The sequence below is a fragment of the Prenolepis imparis genome, unplaced genomic scaffold (assembly GCF_030444845.1).
Source record: "Prenolepis imparis isolate NDT839.2.m4 unplaced genomic scaffold, iyPreImpa1.0 SCAF_1, whole genome shotgun sequence".
NCBI lineage: Eukaryota > Metazoa > Arthropoda > Insecta > Hymenoptera > Formicidae > Prenolepis > Prenolepis imparis.
In genome coordinates, this window is record NW_028141159.1 from 18,414,343 (window position 1) to 18,434,686 (window position 20,344).

General features: G+C 30.3%; 2 protein-coding genes, 1 long non-coding RNA gene and 2 other non-coding genes across 7 annotated transcripts in view; 2 read left to right on the forward strand and 3 right to left on the reverse strand.

The window, feature by feature from the left end:
• The window catches only part of LOC145934460 (uncharacterized), a 102,790-nt gene extending 100,216 nt beyond the window's left edge, over nucleotides 1-2,574 (reverse strand). For both annotated transcript variants that reach the window (XR_014425034.1, XR_014425035.1), the window contains exon 1: nucleotides 2,431-2,574. This is a non-coding gene — a long non-coding RNA (uncharacterized LOC145934460). The remainder of the gene's footprint in view (nucleotides 1-2,430) is intronic.
• Nucleotides 2,575-2,741: 167 nt separating this feature from the next.
• Nanos (RNA-binding protein nanos) lies at nucleotides 2,742-7,613 on the forward strand. Of its 2 annotated transcripts, XM_083034842.1 has the most exons (4): nucleotides 2,742-3,054; nucleotides 5,250-5,472; nucleotides 6,303-6,498; nucleotides 7,278-7,613. In XM_083034842.1, the coding sequence occupies exons 1-3, from the start codon at nucleotides 2,937-2,939 to the stop codon at nucleotides 6,496-6,498; spliced, it is 537 nt and encodes a 178-aa protein (XP_082890968.1). In that variant the 5' UTR covers nucleotides 2,742-2,936; the 3' UTR covers nucleotides 7,278-7,613. The 2 variants fall into 2 exon arrangements, with proteins under 2 accessions (XP_082890968.1, XP_082890978.1); XM_083034852.1 differs by lacking the exon at nucleotides 7,278-7,613 and having other exon boundaries at nucleotides 6,303-6,731.
• A 5,904-nt stretch (nucleotides 7,614-13,517) lies between these two features.
• LOC145934330 (uncharacterized) lies at nucleotides 13,518-17,021 on the forward strand. The gene is made up of 6 exons (XM_083034694.1): nucleotides 13,518-13,837; nucleotides 14,203-15,020; nucleotides 15,475-15,637; nucleotides 15,786-16,057; nucleotides 16,139-16,356; nucleotides 16,746-17,021. Exons 1-6 carry the CDS (start codon nucleotides 13,518-13,520, stop codon nucleotides 16,860-16,862), a joined length of 1,908 nt encoding a protein of 635 aa, XP_082890820.1. The 3' UTR covers nucleotides 16,863-17,021.
• A 439-nt stretch (nucleotides 17,022-17,460) lies between these two features.
• On the reverse strand, nucleotides 17,461-17,532 carry Trnah-gug (transfer RNA histidin (anticodon GUG)). The gene has a single exon. It is a non-coding gene; the product is annotated as a tRNA-His (tRNA).
• Nucleotides 17,533-17,812: 280 nt separating this feature from the next.
• Nucleotides 17,813-17,884, reverse strand: Trnah-gug (transfer RNA histidin (anticodon GUG)). The gene has a single exon. It is a non-coding gene; the product is annotated as a tRNA-His (tRNA).
• Nucleotides 17,885-20,344: the final 2,460 nt, after the last annotated feature.

Sequence of the window (20,344 nt, forward strand, 5' to 3'; positions counted from 1 at the left end):
ACACATGTATACATGTCTCTTCACTGTCATATACGTTGCATTACACGCGCATAAAGGAGAAGAAGGCATGGACCTATTATATATACATATATATATATATATATATATATATATACATATATATATATACACACATATATACATATATAAATGTATATATATAAACATATACATATATATAAATATATTTATAATTATTATAGCTATTCCAAAAAACGGACCACCGCGATATCGACGTTTGCGAATGATCATTAAATTAATGCTAGAGAAATTCATTGACGATACCTATACGTGCGCATTAATCATCTTCGGTAGCATCATCACTATCATTATCATCATTATCATCGGTGATAACGACGTCACATCGGAGTATTTCGCGTTGAATAATACGCTCGGTTACGGAGTGTCTCATGTATAAATGCACGAACAGTGAAATCTATTGACCTATCTGCAGTATAAAGAATAATGTTTCTAATAAACACACACTTGAGCGCAATAGAGAAAGAGAGAGAGAGACAAAGAAAGAGAACAAAATATATGAATATAGTTTTACATGATGGCTTCGTCGGCCATCCCCTTTAGTTTTATACCTGAGACACGGAAAAGGCTGAAAAGCGATTAGCCGATAATACTAAATGACCTTGATTATCCTAATGTAAAGTTACATTCTTTCACCGATGAACGGTCATTGTACACGTACATACACAGCACGACATTTGCAAAAACAAGTATCACACACATCTTGTCGAGCTCATTTATATATATGTATCTCTCTCAAGACTTTGTACCAATTTTCTCTTTAGTTTGACATTTCGAAATTGGAGAACGCGATAGCGGATCGGAAAGAGAAGCCGACGTCGCGCTCTAACAATAAGACATGAAATGTCAGTCTCTTAGCCAAAGTTAGAATTTGCGTTTTTTTTTTATCTCTAGTACCTTTTCTTTCCTATCATTTCCTACTCCCTTTTCCTCCCCCTTTTCCTTCCCCATTCCTTCTTATTGTGTCCCGTCCCCTTTACACGACATATACATATACATATATATATATATTTGACACTTTTTTATCATAATTGCTATTTTAATTATAATTTCTCTAAAGTATATATAGATATGTATACTTATCTTTAATAATCGTGGTAATTCTTAAACTTAGAAGAACAATATATTTAGCGGATATAGAGATTGAAGTATACATACATAAAAGTGAAGTATATATATATATATTGATAAAGTAATTAAGGTCGCAAATTAGAAATTGGGATCGAGCGCATGCAATGTGCCGTCAGGACGACAACCGGTATATTTACCGTAAGAATTATTAATTAAGATTCGAGTGTTCTAGACACGTGTCGGACACATACACACGTACATACACATATAGGACAGCCTTGTATAGTCGAACGCTATTCGAGGGCTGTTATCTCGCGAAGAATATTCATTGATTGAACAAAAGACGAAGATCAGTAAGTGTAAATGTTTGTAAACAAATTATGAAACATTATTTGTTCAGTGCCTACATATTTACACAGTAATAATAAAGATGAAGATTAGTGAAATCACCCGATTCTCTTTTCAATCTCAATTCCTACCTGTCTTCGATGTGACTTATTTGAAAATTTAAAAAAAAGATCTGTTTAAATGAGTTTTCGATTTTAAAAAATCATTATTTTTCTAAATTTCACAAACGTGTATGTGTAATTTATGCATAATTAATATATGTATATACATAAATTCACGTACGGTGTTTACGATTCGTTTGTCAAGAAAATTAGCAAATTTCATATATAGCTTTCATAATATATCTATTATTATCTTGGAAAAAAAAACCAGAGAATATTGAGTTTGACTATCATATCACAATTTATCGTTGCGTTATAAATAAAAGCACAAAAACGAGATCCAAATTTAATGAGCGAAGTCTCCTTTTTCTCTCTCCCCCTACATTGACTAACTTTTTTCTCTGAATTTTTCTTTAAAGGATATTATTGCCTTTAAAGGTTATTGTTTTAAGAACTACGCCTAACAAATACAAATAAACGGTAATTATCTATGCGGTAATCTACGAGTGAAGCATCCCTCCTATTTTATCTTTTGCTTCACAATGATACAAAGGCGAAAGATTAGCTATAGTCAATAAAAAAAATGTATACATTATTTTTTTAAAAATTACGTTTTTAGTTAAAACAAAAGATATATCTTATTGCGTTAGATCTTTCAAATTACTCTTGAATTCGATTCAATGCAAAGCATATATATGATACGATGTTGACAGCTGTCAAAGTGTAATCTACATATTATAAATTATAAGTTATATTGTAAAATGTATATTTCGTGGGTGATTGTGTGTGTGTGTGTAAAAGAATGAAGACGAAATATTTCGTTAAAGTTTCGCCTGAGAAAGTTTCATCATCATCGCATAGCAGAGCCTACCTGGCACGCATATTCGTCGTCGACTCTTTCTAGAAAACGTCGAAATGCTTTTAACCGCGGATGACGGCGGAGGTCACGCGCAATAAACAATACGACGAATTCGGCGGTTTTGATTTGTACCGACACTTTGTTTCTCTCTTTCTTCGCCGCAACATTTTCCAAGATATCGAGCTTGTCGCTGATACGTCGAACACGAGAGAAGAGTCCCCCTTCCCCCTCTACTCACTTGTGTACGAATAACGAATAGGAGACATACTCGACTCGAAGGCTCGAGGCTCGAAGCGCGAAGTGAGTAAGTGGGCTCCTTCGGTGTTCGGTGTCGGTCTTATACTGACTCAGTAGTAGACCAACAATCGTCGACGTCGGTCCACGTGTCTTGCTTGCCTTATTAAAATTGCTACGTCATATTCCCTGTCCGCAAGAAATACGAAAGAAATACCAAGTTTCTCGAAGTTCCGCGCGAAAGAATCCACTACGAACTGTGTCATAGCATATATTAACAGATCATGTGCGTCATGTTGCCGATGCTGCAGGAAAATTCTTTATTCCCATTTAATCCCAGCTTGGACGAAGAAATTAAGCGACTGTTCGACATCGCCATAAGCAAAAGCCCACAGCCAAATGGTATGTTGCTATATTTTATTATCGATATTGACGAGATCTCTATTATTTATATATTATTTATAGAGTTACTAAAAATTCGTGCTACTTATACAACAGGATTCAAAGATGGAATGTTTACAATTTTATAAATTAACGCTATCGAGAAAGGTCAATTTTTAATAGTTTTTTTGTTATGATTATTTAAATGTTAAAATCCTTAACGTTATCTATAATTTGTCTATTAGTTAATTGCTCATTTTTTTTTTAGTTAACAGATTTTCTTTTTGTCCTTTGTATTCTTTTTGTGTGAGAAAAAGAATTCAACTGACACATAAATCTCTCAGGTATATTTTCAGATTTTTTCTAAGAAAATTTTACGAAAGAAAGAGAAAGTGAACTGTTTATACTTAAATTACTTTTATAACTAGTTGGAAAAAAAGAAAAAATTTCGAAAAAGCGTATTAAACTGAGGAAACTTCTGTCTGCATTGTATGAATTTTTTTTTCAATCATAATTTTTTCTGAAATCTGAAGATTTTTTGATACGATAAACATGTGCAACATGATGTAATAAATGTAACGAATTTTAGAATACATAAAATTTTTCTTATATAATAAAATACTTTAGGCTTTGCATTATTGTAATAGTATATATATATGAATGTTTTCCTTTATCACTGATTAAGTATTTATTACTTTACACGCTTGTCGCCTATGATTCATCTACTTAACAATCGTATTAAATTTCGATTACTAATACATAAAAGAAGCTATAAAGATTACATTATAATTATAAAAATAATTATAAAAAATTATGAAGATTTAAAGGTTTTATTAGGTAAAACGATTTGAAATAATTTTAATGGATAAAAAATTATGTAAAAAGATATCTGGATTTTTTAAGATAAAATGTATATCAAGTTCAAGTTAAAAAAAATCGTAATTAATTTCCGAATTTTCAAAGTCACTGTTTTCGAAAACGAAGTCTCGTATAATATATGAGAAAACATTCTATTTTAAATTTTTATTTTCATAGGAAAAATTACTCATTTTACTATGCTTTTGAATGCAATCTGTATAGCGAGTATATAATTAGCTTTTAATTATCGATTTGTTTTCAAGCCCATTTTAAGTTCATTTCTCTGTGCGTTTTCTAATCTGGTAAACTGTTTATTCTCCCAGTATTTTTCGAAACTACGCGATTGTCTTATTATTATTTATTTTGAAACGCGTCGATAAAACTTTGCTTAAACCGTAACCGAGTGTATCCCTTTGATGATCGTCGCCGCGAAACATACGGAGATCAGGGCTATGCCGATCGTATAATCTCTTATCGCATCTCGCACGTGTGCATCTTTGGCGATCGCGGTACTCTTTGTGAAAATAGCCTGCCGGCACCGACAGGCGAGTAGCTTTCATATCATCGACGAGGAGACAAAAATTCGATTTGGATCGTGTGCAAGAATATGTTTATTTCTCAATACCCATTTCCAGTGACGGTATTCGTCGACGAATATCGTGCCAGATAAACATTTAGAGCTGTTTGGCCTGAGAAAGGCCGCCGTGTGTTTACAAATCGGCGCCCGATATCGAGTTACATTCGCTTCTTCGCTTGCATCATAGAAAACGACTTTTGAGACTCTTACTGTTCCGAAACAAAAGAGAAAAAATAAGACACGTTTACGTTTTTTTTTCTTTTCTATGTAAGGATTGTCTCACGCCATACATCGCATTCGTTTATAAAGAATCTATTTATGTGTCGTATATGGAGGATGATATGTACAACTTTCTTTCTCAAACTTTAAATATTATTCAGGATTCTCGTTCTTCCATTGTGCTAAATTAAAAAAGCAGATTATATTTTCAAAATAGGCACGCGACATATTTTATATAATTTTATACATTAATATTTTTATAAATCACTGACGAAGTGCATAGCACATAAGCTATGTTGGTTAAGAAGACAAATTTCTAGTACTAATTTAATTTATATGCTTACGCGAAGATTTCATCTTTTAATTCTGGAATGTTGGTCCAGAAAAATTGGAATAAAATGGAATAAATTTTAAGATAATATTATCAGTATTTTAGGATATTTTTTATTAAGAGATATTTTTACGTTACAACAGAGGAAAAAATTTCTAGTTTATACTTGTTCTTACTTGTACATAATAAATTTAGTCTTTATTATTTTTTTTATTGATTTTTTTATTATAGTCGAGGAAGTGATGGAAGATTTTCGACATAATGGCCGTGACTTCGAGTATTGTCCAGATCTCGATATGGACGTAACGAGGCAAATTGTGCCACGTCGAAAGAAGAACAAGAAACCCCTACCAAAGGAATGCGTCTTTTGCAGAAATAACGGGGAGGAAGAGGCATATTATCGAGAGCACTTGCTAAAAGACATCGATGGTCGTGTCAGTTGTCCCGTTCTCAGGTATAGTTTAATTATAATATATAGATGTTTTTGTTTTAACTACATTGGAAGAAAAAAGCTATTCTGAATTAACAGTCAGTTGAGCTGAAAGAACAGACCTTTTGCTGAAATGCGTGTGTGAGCGCAACGCCTTCAAATCAAATGTTAAAAATGCAAGAGTTTTTGTTTTTTGTGTTTGAAAATTCTGCGCACATATATTGTATAGAGGCATATATTTGACAGCAGAACCAAAGCATTTTTTTGACAAAACAGAAGGGGGAAACATTGTATTGATGCACAAAAAAGGACAACAAAATGTATATTTTCCCTTTCTATTTTCTTGCTAAACATAATATATATAAATCTGTCTAGGTCTAGGTTTAGGTCTAACAATTAAACTTTGACCATTCTATTATATCCTCTCTTTTTGGAACCGCATGTGACTATTTTTCTAAATACGTCCTTTCTTCAAATTTATTTAGAGCAAGATTCTTTGTCTCTTTTGACAAGTTTTTTAATAGGAGACATTTTAGAGACCGTTTTTTGGTTTTACGATATAACTTTTAAATATCAAATGTATAAAAAAAAATAAAGAAAAACTATTTATCTAAATCAGTATTTTGAAATAATTATTTTTTCTAAATATCTTTTTATATTTAATTTAATAAAAGAGAAAAAAGTTAACATTTATTTTATATCTCACAAATATTCCCGTGATAAATATTCATCGTAGTATTTTATAGGATTAGCCTTTGTGATAAGAGCTTTTTCCAACGAAAAATTATTTTCCGGAGGATATTTTCTTTTCCTTCATACTACCATGCAAAAACCGAAATTTTTTTTATTAACAGGGCTTATACATGTCCGATTTGCGGTGCATGCGGCGATGTAGCACACACGGTTAAATATTGTCCAAAAGGCCCTTATTACAATTCTTGTACAATAAGCGTGCCGAATACCTTCAAGGTGCAGAGAAACTCGACAGGAAAACGTCGCAAGACACGCGAAACATTTCATGCGGGAGATGGAACATTTGCTTATATTTAGGTAACTTGTTTTAGATCTTTTTTTTTACATAATTGGAATTTTTCAGAGAGTGAAAGTGTCGAAATTAATCTCGATAGATCGATATCATTTCTTCTGAAAGTTTTTTTTAATTCGATTTTTGTATAAATTGTAAATAAATAATAACGGACACAGAAAATGTGTTCCAATAAATTTAAAAAAAATTGTATAAATTTATAAAATTGAATGTGAATTAAAAACAAATTTTATTTTTATTTTTTTATATTTAACCCCTTATATTATATTTTTTATACGATTTATTTAGTTTCCTTTGCTAATACGTGCTTAACATTTGCGGATAATAAAACCAAATATTCAATTGCTATAAAATAAATATAATTTAGTTGCATATATGTTGCAATAAAATTTAAAAAAATATTGCGTTTATACTATCTTTTACTTCACGTATTAAAGAAAAGAATTAAATAAATTAGAAGAAAAAAAAATTGCATGAACATTAATGAACTGCAAATGATAATTAAAAACTACAAAAAAAAACTACAGAAAAAAATACAAAATAATCCACGAATATTCCCGAGTTTAAAAAGCTATATTTTTACCATGTTTCTTTGAATAATATGTTTAATCATTGCAAAAAAAAGTACAACCAGATATTGAAACTTTGTGTGTGTGTAAATTTATGAATAATAAGAGAGAACATCCCGAGTCACTTTTATATATAATTATTTTGCAGTCCCAATTTATTATTAAACATTATTATTTTTAAATAAAAAAATAAATATAATTATTTTATTTCGTAGTTTCATCGCCTACGCTTGACAAATATCTCACGAAGTAACAATATCACCTAAGCGCGAGATTTTCAATAGGAAGGAATAAAAGAAGCGAGCGTTCTTTGAGTACACATTAATAACTTGACAGAGGCTGTCCTCGTATATGTACGTCCATATGGCAACGAATTCTTAAGATAATCTAAATTCTTAGATTTCTCTTATATTTATATATTTTTGTACTTAACATTTACACTGGTCTGTGCAGACGAATAGTGACACTCGACGTGATCTCGCATCTTCGCAAAAATACGCCGAAACATCGCGATTCTAAATTGAGATCGAAATGTGACTTTAGTTAGTTTCTCGCGTCGCCCTTCCGCATTCTTTCTGCATTCGTAATTTATCCTATCTCTCTCGCATTCTTCCTATTTGTAATATAAGTTCATTCCATGTCCATAACGCACAGTAATAAAGAAAAATGTGTGCTATGCTGATGAAATATAAATTTCGATTTTTAGAACGAGAAAAGGTTTACGCGTATTTCGAGAATTGCGCGATTGGATAAATTCAGCGATAGCACATATACGTCTTGATTTTAAGATTAAACGCGATTTTTTTACACGATCGCGACATATTTTTGCGATGATTTCTTAAGTAGTAGAGAGTTTAAAATTCAATGTGTCATTTGACGAATAAAGACACAAAGATATTTTTTTTAAAGATATTAAATATCTTAAGAAAGTATGCCTGTTAATTTGTCGATAACATGCTGAGTCACATTAAAAGAATTGGGGATAAAAGGAGCTTAGCTGCTTTTAAAATGATTATAACAAGAAAGTGCTTAATTGAGTTTATTTCGATATATTAACGCGCGTGCGATTTACTTTTGTGATTATTTCTTAAGCAGTTAAATTTGTAATGAGATTAGGCATTCCAAAGATTCTCGATATAAGTATTTGAAGAATTCATGGGAAGAATACAATAAGTTCGTAATTTGTAAATTTTTTTTTAGATACAACTTCGTATTTGAAATTTAGGGCATTACAAATTATGAATATATATCTTTATATATACGATTCTTTTTCCGAATTCGTCATTTTGATTCTAATGTGTCATATAAATTTCTACTATTATTTTCTTTTTGACAAGAATATGAAAAAGTCAAGATGATCAACGTGACATATAACAATACGTAAGATATTTTGGACGTATATAAAGATATGACAAAGTTTTTATGGCGCTTTCTTTAATTTTGAAACTTGATATTCTCGAGCGCATATTTCATCCAATTACAATTCAATTAAAAAAAAGAAGATTATGCAACATGACGACTTAACTTCAATGTATTTGGACGAGAATTTTATGTACAATTTATTAATTGCACATATCCAAATAATAAAAACATCGCGTTTCTTAATTTGTCCCGATTTCGAAATGATAGAATAATGTGATCTTTTGAAAAAGAGATCTTATATCTTTGCTTAGATATTTCAGTATTATATATCTATCGTAGTACATTAGCCTCTAACTTTCTATTTGAATATTTTTCTTCTCCATATATAGTCTAAAGATTGATTGATATCAAATTATTGCAATCAAGAATAACGTACGTTTTTATTTTAATTTATTTTAATTTATTTTTCATTATGCGACGTTTAGGAAAACGGTTCGACGATTATATGATTTATCATAATTGCTTGTAGTTTACCATTGATAGTTGAATCAATATTGGTTAATTGAAACTATTGATTAATTTTCAAGATTATATTCATTATTTGTTTCCTTGCCTCTTTTTCAATCAAACGTTGTGATGATAACATGTGCCTTATAAGATATTATATTTTTATAATTTTACGATATAGGTTGATGAGACATATATATAACATAAGCATTAAGCATAGTATATATATATATATATCATATGAGAGAGATAACTATAAGATATATGCGCATTTTATTGTGTTTTTACGACAAATTTAAAATGTGCATTTCTGAAAAAGTCTTATCGACTGACATCGGATGTTTTGAATAGGTAATAAGATGATCGATGACGATCATCGTGATCTTATACGAGCATCAACGTGAGCAATAATATTAATTTATATATCTTGTAGCGTTAGAGATGTATATTTTATGTGCTTACGAATTATCACCGCAATGTGGGTATGTTTTTTTGTATATGTGTGGAAGCGTGTCCTTTACGTGATATAAAAAATCTGTAATAATAATCCATAATTGTAAAAAATAATCTTTCCTCAAAAATGATCTTACATGTCTAAATATATTTTCGTGAATATTTTATTTATTTTGCTTTACCAGTTGGTACATAACGGTCTGTTCTCAATTCTGTATATTATATGTGTTTATTGCCATATTCAGAGAATATTGGAACTATGTTGTCACTGTCAGTCTCGCTACGATCTTGCCAAGGCCGTCGAAACAAAACCTGTTGCCGAAACGGCATTTCTTCGTGTTTATACGTAGGCTTTTGCTTCGAAGGTTTGACAATTCGTAGAAGGCGAATGCTTTTTTGCAGTTGACTTTTCTTTTCGATATTTCTCAAAAATTCGCGAAAGGACACGCTTTTATATTTTCTCGGCACGTAATTTGTATACATATCGATAAACTTTCTAAAACAATTAAAAAGAAATGATACTTGTGTGTTCAGAAAGTTATAATAATTTAAAAATTCTCCCGAAGGAACAATAACTCATGTGATTGAAAAATAAACATATCAACTATTATGTTATATCTTTTTACCGCATCAAATATAATAAATTTGTACATTTATTTTCTATTTATATATGTATATGTATATACATATATATATACACACACACACACACACAGTTCCTAATGTACATATCTGTTTTCTCATTTTCTTTTTAATTATTTCTGGAAAGTTTATCGATATGTATACGAATACGTAGACATTTTCGCGAAAAAAATGTAATTTTTTTTCCTCTGATGTTTTTTTTATAATTATTTTTAATTTAGCTGTTATATATAGGAGGAAATTTGAGTTATTGTTACAGCTTAATTAATATTGAAATTTCAGTTCCAAGCTTTTCTATTTTTTTGTTACTCGTACGATAAAATGTTAAAAATATATAATATAAGATACAGATATATGTATGTGTGTACATATACAGTAAGTTGAATTAATTTAGCGTTATATGCATCAGCTTCATTTAATTAGACAAAAGCAGCCAATAACTTATGTCGCAAATTTAATTTATTATATTTAATACATTACATCACGAAATATTTAGAAGTTATTATGATCTTTAAGATATTTCAGTCTTCGAAATAATTCATCTTCGAACGAATTTATGTTCTATTAATCAGCTAATATTAAGAATTGACTTTAAGGATTTTATTTGGATAAGCATCAATATTTTGAAGAATGTAAAAATAATTACTTAAATAAAAAAAGAGATATTGCATAGTATTATGTACTCACTTTTGATTGGCAGCTTTTTCAGAGGTTGAAGTATTTTGAAGATTGAATAGCTGAAACAGAAAAAGAACTAGGATAAAGCACTTGAATATTATGAAGGATGATGCAATAAATATTATCAGTTTTGTTTTTGTTTTTTTTCCCCGAAAATTAAATAGTGTATAAGAATTGTTTATATTAGAAATTACGAATTGTTCCTATTAAAATTATAAAATGATATAGCGTACTGTTACATTTTTAAAATATTGGAGTATATATAAAACACTTTTGTAACTTATAGGGCGTACTATTTAATAGTGCGAATAAGTCCTTACTTTTGTAAGATATGTGATGCGTTTTGTACCTTTATCGCATACGTTGCCAAAGCTTAGAATTATATGCGCAATTTTTCTATATGCATTGCCGTCACAATATACCGAATGATTCAGAGCGCGAGATGACGTTACAGTAATCTGATACCGTGCAGCAGCATTCTCGTGATTAATAGCAGCAGCAGGTGATAAAGATTAAAGCAGCAAGTATGAAATAAATTTCATATACATAAGTAGGAAATTAAAAAAAAAATCACAATTCTCTCCCGACAGATTCACAATAATTTAACGTCCAATTGCACGTTTTACAGAATTGTACAAATAATTATTTTGTCGCCCCGATATTGATCGAGGCTCTGATTAAGCGTTTCTGCTTGTGAACATATAACCCGAACGATTACACACTTTACATTATCCAAAAACCGCGAATTTATTAGTTCGCAAATCTTTTGGATTTTTTTATCCCCTCGCCGTATTAAATTTCCGCTTGTTCGGGACAAATCTTGTATTCTAGATATGTCTTTTTTTATAATTGTTTGTATTTTAAGAATAGTCTTGCGCATATTATCATAATCATCTCGCCATTCTAATTGTATTAAGAATAATTATAATTTTCGCTATATTAATATGTTATTTAAGTATATTTGTACAAAATTTTGTATTACGCTCAATAATTAATTAAAGAATATATATATACACATATATATATATATATATGCATTTGAATAAAATTTATTATTTATTTTTACCTTTTGTCATATGATATCACATATGATATCACATATGGTATTGCTTTCTTTTTTTAATTAATTATATGCTCAATAATGAATTAGAGAAATATATATGCATTTGAATGAAAGAGAATTTATTTATCTTCTGTCATAGTATCACACATCGTATTGCTCTTTTTTTTATTTTTTTAAACTACAGATATATTTTCTATGTATGATTTGCATATATTTTTCTAACAATAAGTATATTTTATATAATATATTCAGTGGTTCATATAACGTGTTACCCCAAACGTTGTAAAACTTATCGGAGATCTTTGTGTGACACTCTGTCTCTTCGTGTAGAAAATGAAATGAAAATTGAATCATTAAATATTGCGTGACTGTATATCTTTCGCGGAATCTGTGCTTATTACATATATATATATATATATATATATAAACAGTAAAATGTATGCAAACAGATAATGACTTACTCGGCGAGACGTCCTATTTAGCCTCGTTAATCTTATTAATATTTTTAAATTAATGCGGACTAAATAAATAATTCACTTTTTTCTATGAACTAGTCACTATTTCAGCATAAACTAATTGTATAAGTCATTGTTACTAACATACCGCATGTTTTTACTGTAAAATTTGAAGTTGTAATTATTATTTAAAAATGCACAGTTTGTATTATATGTAGTATAATATGAAATATTTTAATTATTTTAATTTAAAAATATTAGATAAAAAGATACGTAAATTTTTTTACCAGTTTTAGTATCGACTAGTAAGTAGGTCACATCTTTTATATTTGCCTAGTCGAACGATTCGTCCTTCATATACTATAGAATTATATTATTTAAATTTTGAAAATAATTAATATTTCACATTTATTTGTATCCTATAATAATGTTATCATTGTAAAATGTAACATGTAATAATAATAATGGTACCGTTTGTTCATGAAAGCATTTGTTATTTTTGGTGTTCAGGTAAGATGATTCTCTTGTATATTTCAATTAAACACAATATCTTTTGATTACTCGTTTATATTAATTAGGGTTACTTTAATTAATTTAATCGTTGATTAATTTGCAGAATTCGCTTTTTGGAACAGCAAAATTTCTATTGTGTTAAATACAATAGTATTATATATTATATACGATAATTATGGTGTTAGAAATTTTGATGTAATTATGCAAATTAATCAATGATTAAGTTTATCGAAATTTAATCAAAGTGGCCCTTAGAGTTATAAACATTTTTAATATTTTTGGCAATTATATATATGTATAATATATTTATATATATATATATTATGTGTGTTGTAATATAGCATGTAATATAATCAATATGCGTTCTGTTTATATTTTTTGTCTTATTTCCTATACATAATTTATATAAACAAATTAAATTTGTGTATTATAAATATTCTTTCGACATTTTACTTTTTATATTCCATGTTATTTGTCAACATCCTTTTCTCCCTCTCTCTCTCTCTTTTTATATTTTGAAACATGATATATGAGACACGTCGTCATTATATTTTACCTACGAAAATTGGTCAATGTAACAAAAGCTAGTATGCTATTAACGTCATATCTGCATCTAAATGCTCCCCATAAACCGGGAAACACTAGCACATCCTGTATACATAAATGCGCGGTCGTGTTAAAAATCGTTCAATAGATCGCGAGCCACTGGATGGTAACGACTCATCGTCATGGCGCAACTTTACGTGCTGCTAGTGAATGTTATCGTCGTCGCAATGATGATGATGATGATGATGATCGGCGTCGCATTTTCGGGAGATGCGAACCGCGAACCCGTTCAGATTGAAAAACCGATTCGAATGGGAAACGTCTTCTTCCCTCAAGATCGAAACGCGATGTCGTTCGTCGACTCTTCGCCTATATTTTTTTTGCATCTCCTCAAGTACAAACCGCAATATCAGAAGCTGGATAAAATTACTACTTCTACTACTACTATTACTACTGCCACTCCTCCGTCACCTAGAAATTGCATCTGTGTACCGTTCTATTTGTGCGATAGTAATCAGACTATTATCACTGATGGTACAGGAATAATCGATTTTCGGTGAGTTGGTCAAAATTTATTAAGTAATCGATATTTCATTATTTTTTAATTTATCAACGTCGGTAAATTTTAATTATCTATTTAATTTTGTTGTTTATTATTTCTATTTGATATTTAATTTAATTTCATATATTCTTTTTATTTAATTTTATTCTATATTGAGATTTAAAATTTTATATTTAGTTTTAATTTTTTTAATTATTTTAAAATTTTATATTTTTTTTATAATTCTTTGTAGATTATAAATTCTCTATAGACTTATTATATTCTATACTCTTATTACATTACCAAGTAAATTAAGTTTCAAGTCATGATCGATACTAATTTAGAACTCGAGATGTAATTAATAACCGTTTTGTGTGCAGTATTGGGAGCTGCCCCGGAATCTTCGAGGTCTGTTGCTATCTGCGGAATGTCACAATACCACCTCCGACAATTCCTCCTCCAACAACACCACCGATAATTTTCCCGACTGCACCACCGATTCCTACCATAACTGTACTTCCGAACTGCATCTGCGTAGAGAGATCGCTGTGCGACCCGAACGGAATCGTCACCATTTTCGGCGAGGGTGTAATCAACCCTCGGCAACAATACGGTCTATGTTCAAATGCCAATCAAGTCTGCTGCAGATTACTGGCGACCACCACACAGCTACCAACAACGAGCCCTCCGATGACCACGGTACCGTCGACGTCGACGACGATGATGACGACGACGACACTGTTGTGCTTCGTGTGCAACAATACTATTCAGTGTTTCACTTGCACGATCATTATCGCGCCAGACGGCATGATAGACCCTAGATTCTCTCAGATTCTGTCGGGAAGAAACGTCTGCGCGCTGACGTCTGCCCTGCTGTCCTGTCAACCTAGCCCGCCCGCCTCTTCGATTACGGATCTGCTCGGTCCATTGAAGAATCCGGGAACTTCGCAGGCTTGTTACTGCGTAAAGACCTGGCTGTGTTCCGAGGGAAATGTCATAAGTCCGGACGGTCTGGGTATAATCGATCCGAGATTCACGGCTTGCTCGTCGGCGGACCAAGTGTGCTGTCGACTCGCGGGAATCGATCTTCAAGGTCTTCGCGGCATTTCGGTCTCTTCGTCTGGAGGTCTCGTTGCACGATCTGATCACTTGTCTTCAGAGATCACTTGTGGTATACAGAACAACAGTTACGCATCGCGTAAGTATAAACTTCCTAATATATTTGCGTGAAGCGTGAAGCATAACGTATGTGAAGTACGAGTAAAAGTTATTTGTATTCAAGTTAAGTATAATACGAAATAATTATAAAAAAAACGATCGACTTCAATATGATTAATGATTAAAAATAAATTTAAATATATTTAGAATACGGGAATTTTTATAATAAGATCAATCGGCACATCTTTATGTACCATTGAAGAAGATCTAGACGCGAGGATCAAAACGTTTATATATTATTTTATTACATTGTATTCCTCGATTATAATATCGATAATCATATTTAATTCCATTTAAGTTTATTATTCATTGACGAAACTGTATTGTGTAATTGAAACCGATACGTCTAATTCGCGCTGCGGGGAGCTAATTTAAAGCTGATTAAAGTTTTATTTAATTTTTCGAATGAAAATAACAACCGCTAATTGTTACAGCGCAGCCTGTTTCCGCTGACTCCGGAAAGACTTATTTCGCTGAATTCCCGTGGATGGTCGCGGTTCTTGTAAAGTCCACGACCAGCGATTCTTACGTTTTTCAATGCGGTGCTTCGATGATAAATAACGAGGCCATCCTTACTGCTGCACATTGCGTTGTAAAGTATGTTTTATTAAATTATATTATTTGAAAAAAGTATGTATCATTGAGTTATAAATTGAAGGCGAAAAAGAGCCGTCTAAGAAGGATGAGACGTTTTAACTTTTTTCGAAATGTCTTATATATTTTTTTTCCATTAATTTTTTCACAGTCAGAAGCCTGAAAATTTAATAGCTCGCTTCGGTCAATGGGACACAAGAAGTAATGTTCAACCATTGCCCATTCAAGAAGCGAATATTCTCGCGATAGCTGTGCATCCGTCTTACTACAGCGGTGGGCTATTTCACGACGTAGCTGTTCTTGTTCTGGAAAAACCAGTCGTCTACAGGGCGAATGTCGCGCCGATCTGTCTTCCTGAACAGGGTATGATATTTGCGGCCGGGAGCAAGTGCCTTGGAATAGGATGGGGTAGCAATTCGTTCGGTAAACTTCAAGAGTAGCTTTTTTTATAGACTTCTTGCTATTTTTTTCAATTTAACATTCATTCGCAAAATTATGTTCTAGGATCAGAAGGGAAATATCAAGCCGAGCTTCGAAAGGTCGATCTTCCAATCGTCGATCAAACGGATTGTCAGACGCGTTTACGAAGTACGAAATTGGGTCAGTACTTTCAATTGCACGGATCATTTATTTGTGCGGGTGGCGAAGCGAACAGAGACACGTGCCGCGGTGACGGCGGTGGACCTCTGATTTGTTCAACTACTACGGGACAATTTTTTCAAGTGAGACAAAAATCAATATAATGCTTCCCTCCCTTTAAAAAGTTAAATTCTTAAAACTTTTTAAATTCTCTTACAAAATTTTAAAGTTTTTCTTTAAACATGTATTCCAAATGTTCACAGTTTAAAATTTTTAAACTAATTAATAATTTATATTTAATTAATAATAGTCTTATTTTTATTTTAGTTATTATTTCAATTTTTATTTACTTACTATTTATTATATGTTGTTAATTTTGTTCACTGTTTTAATTATATTATAGATAAAATTAAATTAAAGTCCTTAGATACATATTTATATTAAAAGATATAAGAAATATGATATACCTTTATACGTATATATGTATATACATATGTGTGTGTATATAAGCTTGGATAAATTTTTATTTCAGGCAGGCATTGTATCGTGGGGTATTGGTTGCGGTACTTCTAACATTCCTGCAGTGTATGCAAGTGTATCACAACATCGTCAATGGATAGATCAACAGCTCGCGACTTTTGGCGTATAATGACGCGTGGGATATTTAATATTTCTAATTCACTGCCATGTCCGCGCTTTTTATGTATGATTATACAGTTACCATGATCTTTTTACTGTGCTCATGTGAATCTACAGAATATAGAATATAGAATATATATAGAATATATATAGAACATATATAGAATATGTATAGAATATATTATACACAATTATACTTGTTGGTAAAATGTCGAAACATATATTATGTATAGATGTATACTTTCTCTTCATTATAAGATAAATTATTATTTATCTTATAAAATCATTAAATGCATTTATTCGTGTAATATAAGTAATTGTGCATTTATATAATTATGTAATTAATCTTAAAAATTAAATTATAGGAAATATATAAAAAATATAGAAAAAATACAATTTTTAATATGTAAAATATTTAATAAATATTTGTAGTATCATGCATAGATATCATTATTGTGTTTGTGATATCGAAAAATTTATTCTAAAATAAAATTGGACTAACAAGAGGTATATATATGTATAATATATATATATATTTTTTAAATACCGTTATGAATAATTAAAAAATTAACAAAAGAAAGCTTCCACCGTGACAATGTTTAACACATTGCCGTGACCAGGATTCGAACCTGGGTTACTACGGCCACAACGTAGGGTCCTAACCACTAGACGATCACGGCTATTGGAAGAACTGACTGTTTGTCGGAGAATTGAACATAATGTTCGCGCCAGTGATAGATTTTTCACAATTAAGCATATACTTCAATACCGTATAATAAACGGTATACCAATGTAATGAGATAATCATATTGAAATCTGAGTTTAAAAAAATTGCACCGAGAGACGATGTAAATATATAAAATAACGATGACATTTAAATACGTGTACCTATACATAAGACTATTAATTAGTGACGGATAATTACAAAAAAAAACTTCCACCGTGACAATGTTTTCACATTGCCGTGACCAGGATTCGAACCTGGGTTACTACGGCCACAACGTAGGGTCCTAACCACTAGACGATCACGGCTATTGGAACAGATGACTCCAGAACTGGAAAATCGAGTAGAAAAATCATGCCGTAATGAATTTTAAATCGTTAAAAAAATATCCCGGTTAGTAATATCACAATACAATATATTAAATTACTTGAAATAAAATAATTACATAGTAAGTACAAATAGCCTTTTTAATTAATTAGGTAAATAATATTATCATTATATAAAATAAGAATGTTGTCTTTAGACTAAATAACATAATATATATCCAATAAATTAAAAATAATTAAGTTGAATAATACATTTGATTTTTAGTTTGATCTCGAAAGAATTAATTCGAGGTACTTTTTATTTAAAGTAATTTGCGCAAAAGGTATGTTCTTTTTTATAACAATATATCAGAATCATTTGCATTTTGATGAGGTGATAATTATAACTAAATATCATATGGTACAACGTATATAATTATCACCTCGACGTATTTATAACTTCCGGCAAACAATATTAATTATAATTACTGTCGATGATTATATATCTTTTTAATAGTAGGTATAACAGAATATTTTAACGTTCAGCTCTTTTCAAGTTGTTCTCACAATCAGACTTCTTGTAAATATTATATAAGCTTCGTTAGTCTCAAGACTTTCATGATAGTGAAAATTATTAAAAAAAAAGAAAAAGAAAATATATTTCTTGATATATCTGCAATGCCAAAGATTCTGATTTTAAAGATTAAAATTTTGCAAAGTATAAGAGTCTTATAAATTCTTTTATAATTCATTCATTCATTTTTCATTTACGTTTCAAGCGATAAATACACGTAAAATAATTTGCGAAAAACGTGATATTATCTCTCGATGAGACAACAATAATAATTGATCATTGACGTAATACTGAATGAAATGTTGCGACAGCTGATTACCTGTCAACGTCACGTGAATCATCGTGTGCAAGCGGTAAAGCACACGACAATTTCCATGTATCGCCGTATTTATGACGATTATTATATGTATATTAAATGACACGTATTTTATTGACGTAAAATTCTATTGACCCATTTTTAACATATTATATGCACGTGTTTCCTTTAACTGGACGTTAGGTAAAGCTGCGTAAATCGATATCTCTGTAACGAGCATGTAATACTAGCATTAATAGCTCGCGCGTGGACTTCCTCTTTATTTTTTATTTTTTATTATTTATCTATCTTTATATTATTTAAATTGTCGAATGCACGCTTTCGATCGGAATTCCCGAACGTTAGAATGTATATTATGTTATGTCACTTTAATGACTTGGATGAATTGATGCACGCGAGTTTTTCATTTCTTTCTCTCTTTCAGAACTGATTTTGCACATGATTGAGTTATCTCATTACTATTAATTATAACATGAAAATCCGAAAGAGAAAGGGGGGAAGAAGCGACACGAGGTTGCTCAACTATTCTCTACTGAAGATTAAGGATTAATTATAAATCTTAATTTGATATCACGAATTTTAATCTAGTAACTTATACTGATTAATTTATTAGCAGTTTAGTAATTATTTATGCTTATTATTAATCTGTTTGGTAATATAATCTCAAATTATAAAGTTAATTTACATAAATTGTAGCAACGTTAATTTAAATGTCTGTCGGACTCAAATGTGTGCAATTATATGTGTGCATAAAATTATTGCAAGAACTTTAAAGAAACATCGTCTATAAGTAACTATGTTTGTTAAATCAATGATTTTTATGGAATAGCTTAATACGAGATTATTTCATTTAATTTATTAAAATCTTTATAAAAATTTAAAATCTCTCACAATATTATAAATGTTCATTAGTTTTAAGAATCAAATCAAGTTACAGCAAACAGCTATATGCATAATAAAAATAAATAACCACAAATATAAAAATAAATAAATAAATCTCATAGTGGATATCAATATAACTTCGAGAATTTATAATCTGTTAACTATAAGGTTTATATTTTTATATTTTTATCAGCCTTAGAAAGAAACTTGTTTTTCTTGATATACTTAATATACTTATAATATATCATACTTAATATACTTATAAAGAATGATGTGACTTGTTTTATAAATTTCAATGATCCGCTTCGTAGCTTTTCAAATCGAATTATAATTTGGATATTCTTTTTTTCTACGATAAGCTGCGTAAAAAAAGAATCGCATACGAAATATCATGGCAAACAAGCTGTTTTAATAATGCATTCTTATAATGCTCATCTAGATATACTTGACCTTAACATTAAAAATTTGGTAAGTTGCTGACCTCGATGTGTCGAGCATATGCGAGACACGTTGAGTAATGTCACAATTCGGCGAACTTAATGCGAATACCATGTTCGATTTGCATGTTTTATATTATAATTTATATTATTACTGATTAAAATCTAGTAGAATCACATTTCAAATAGCGTGTATAAAATTTCAAATTAATTATTGCGATATTTATAGTACAGTGATTCTAACGTCAAGAAAT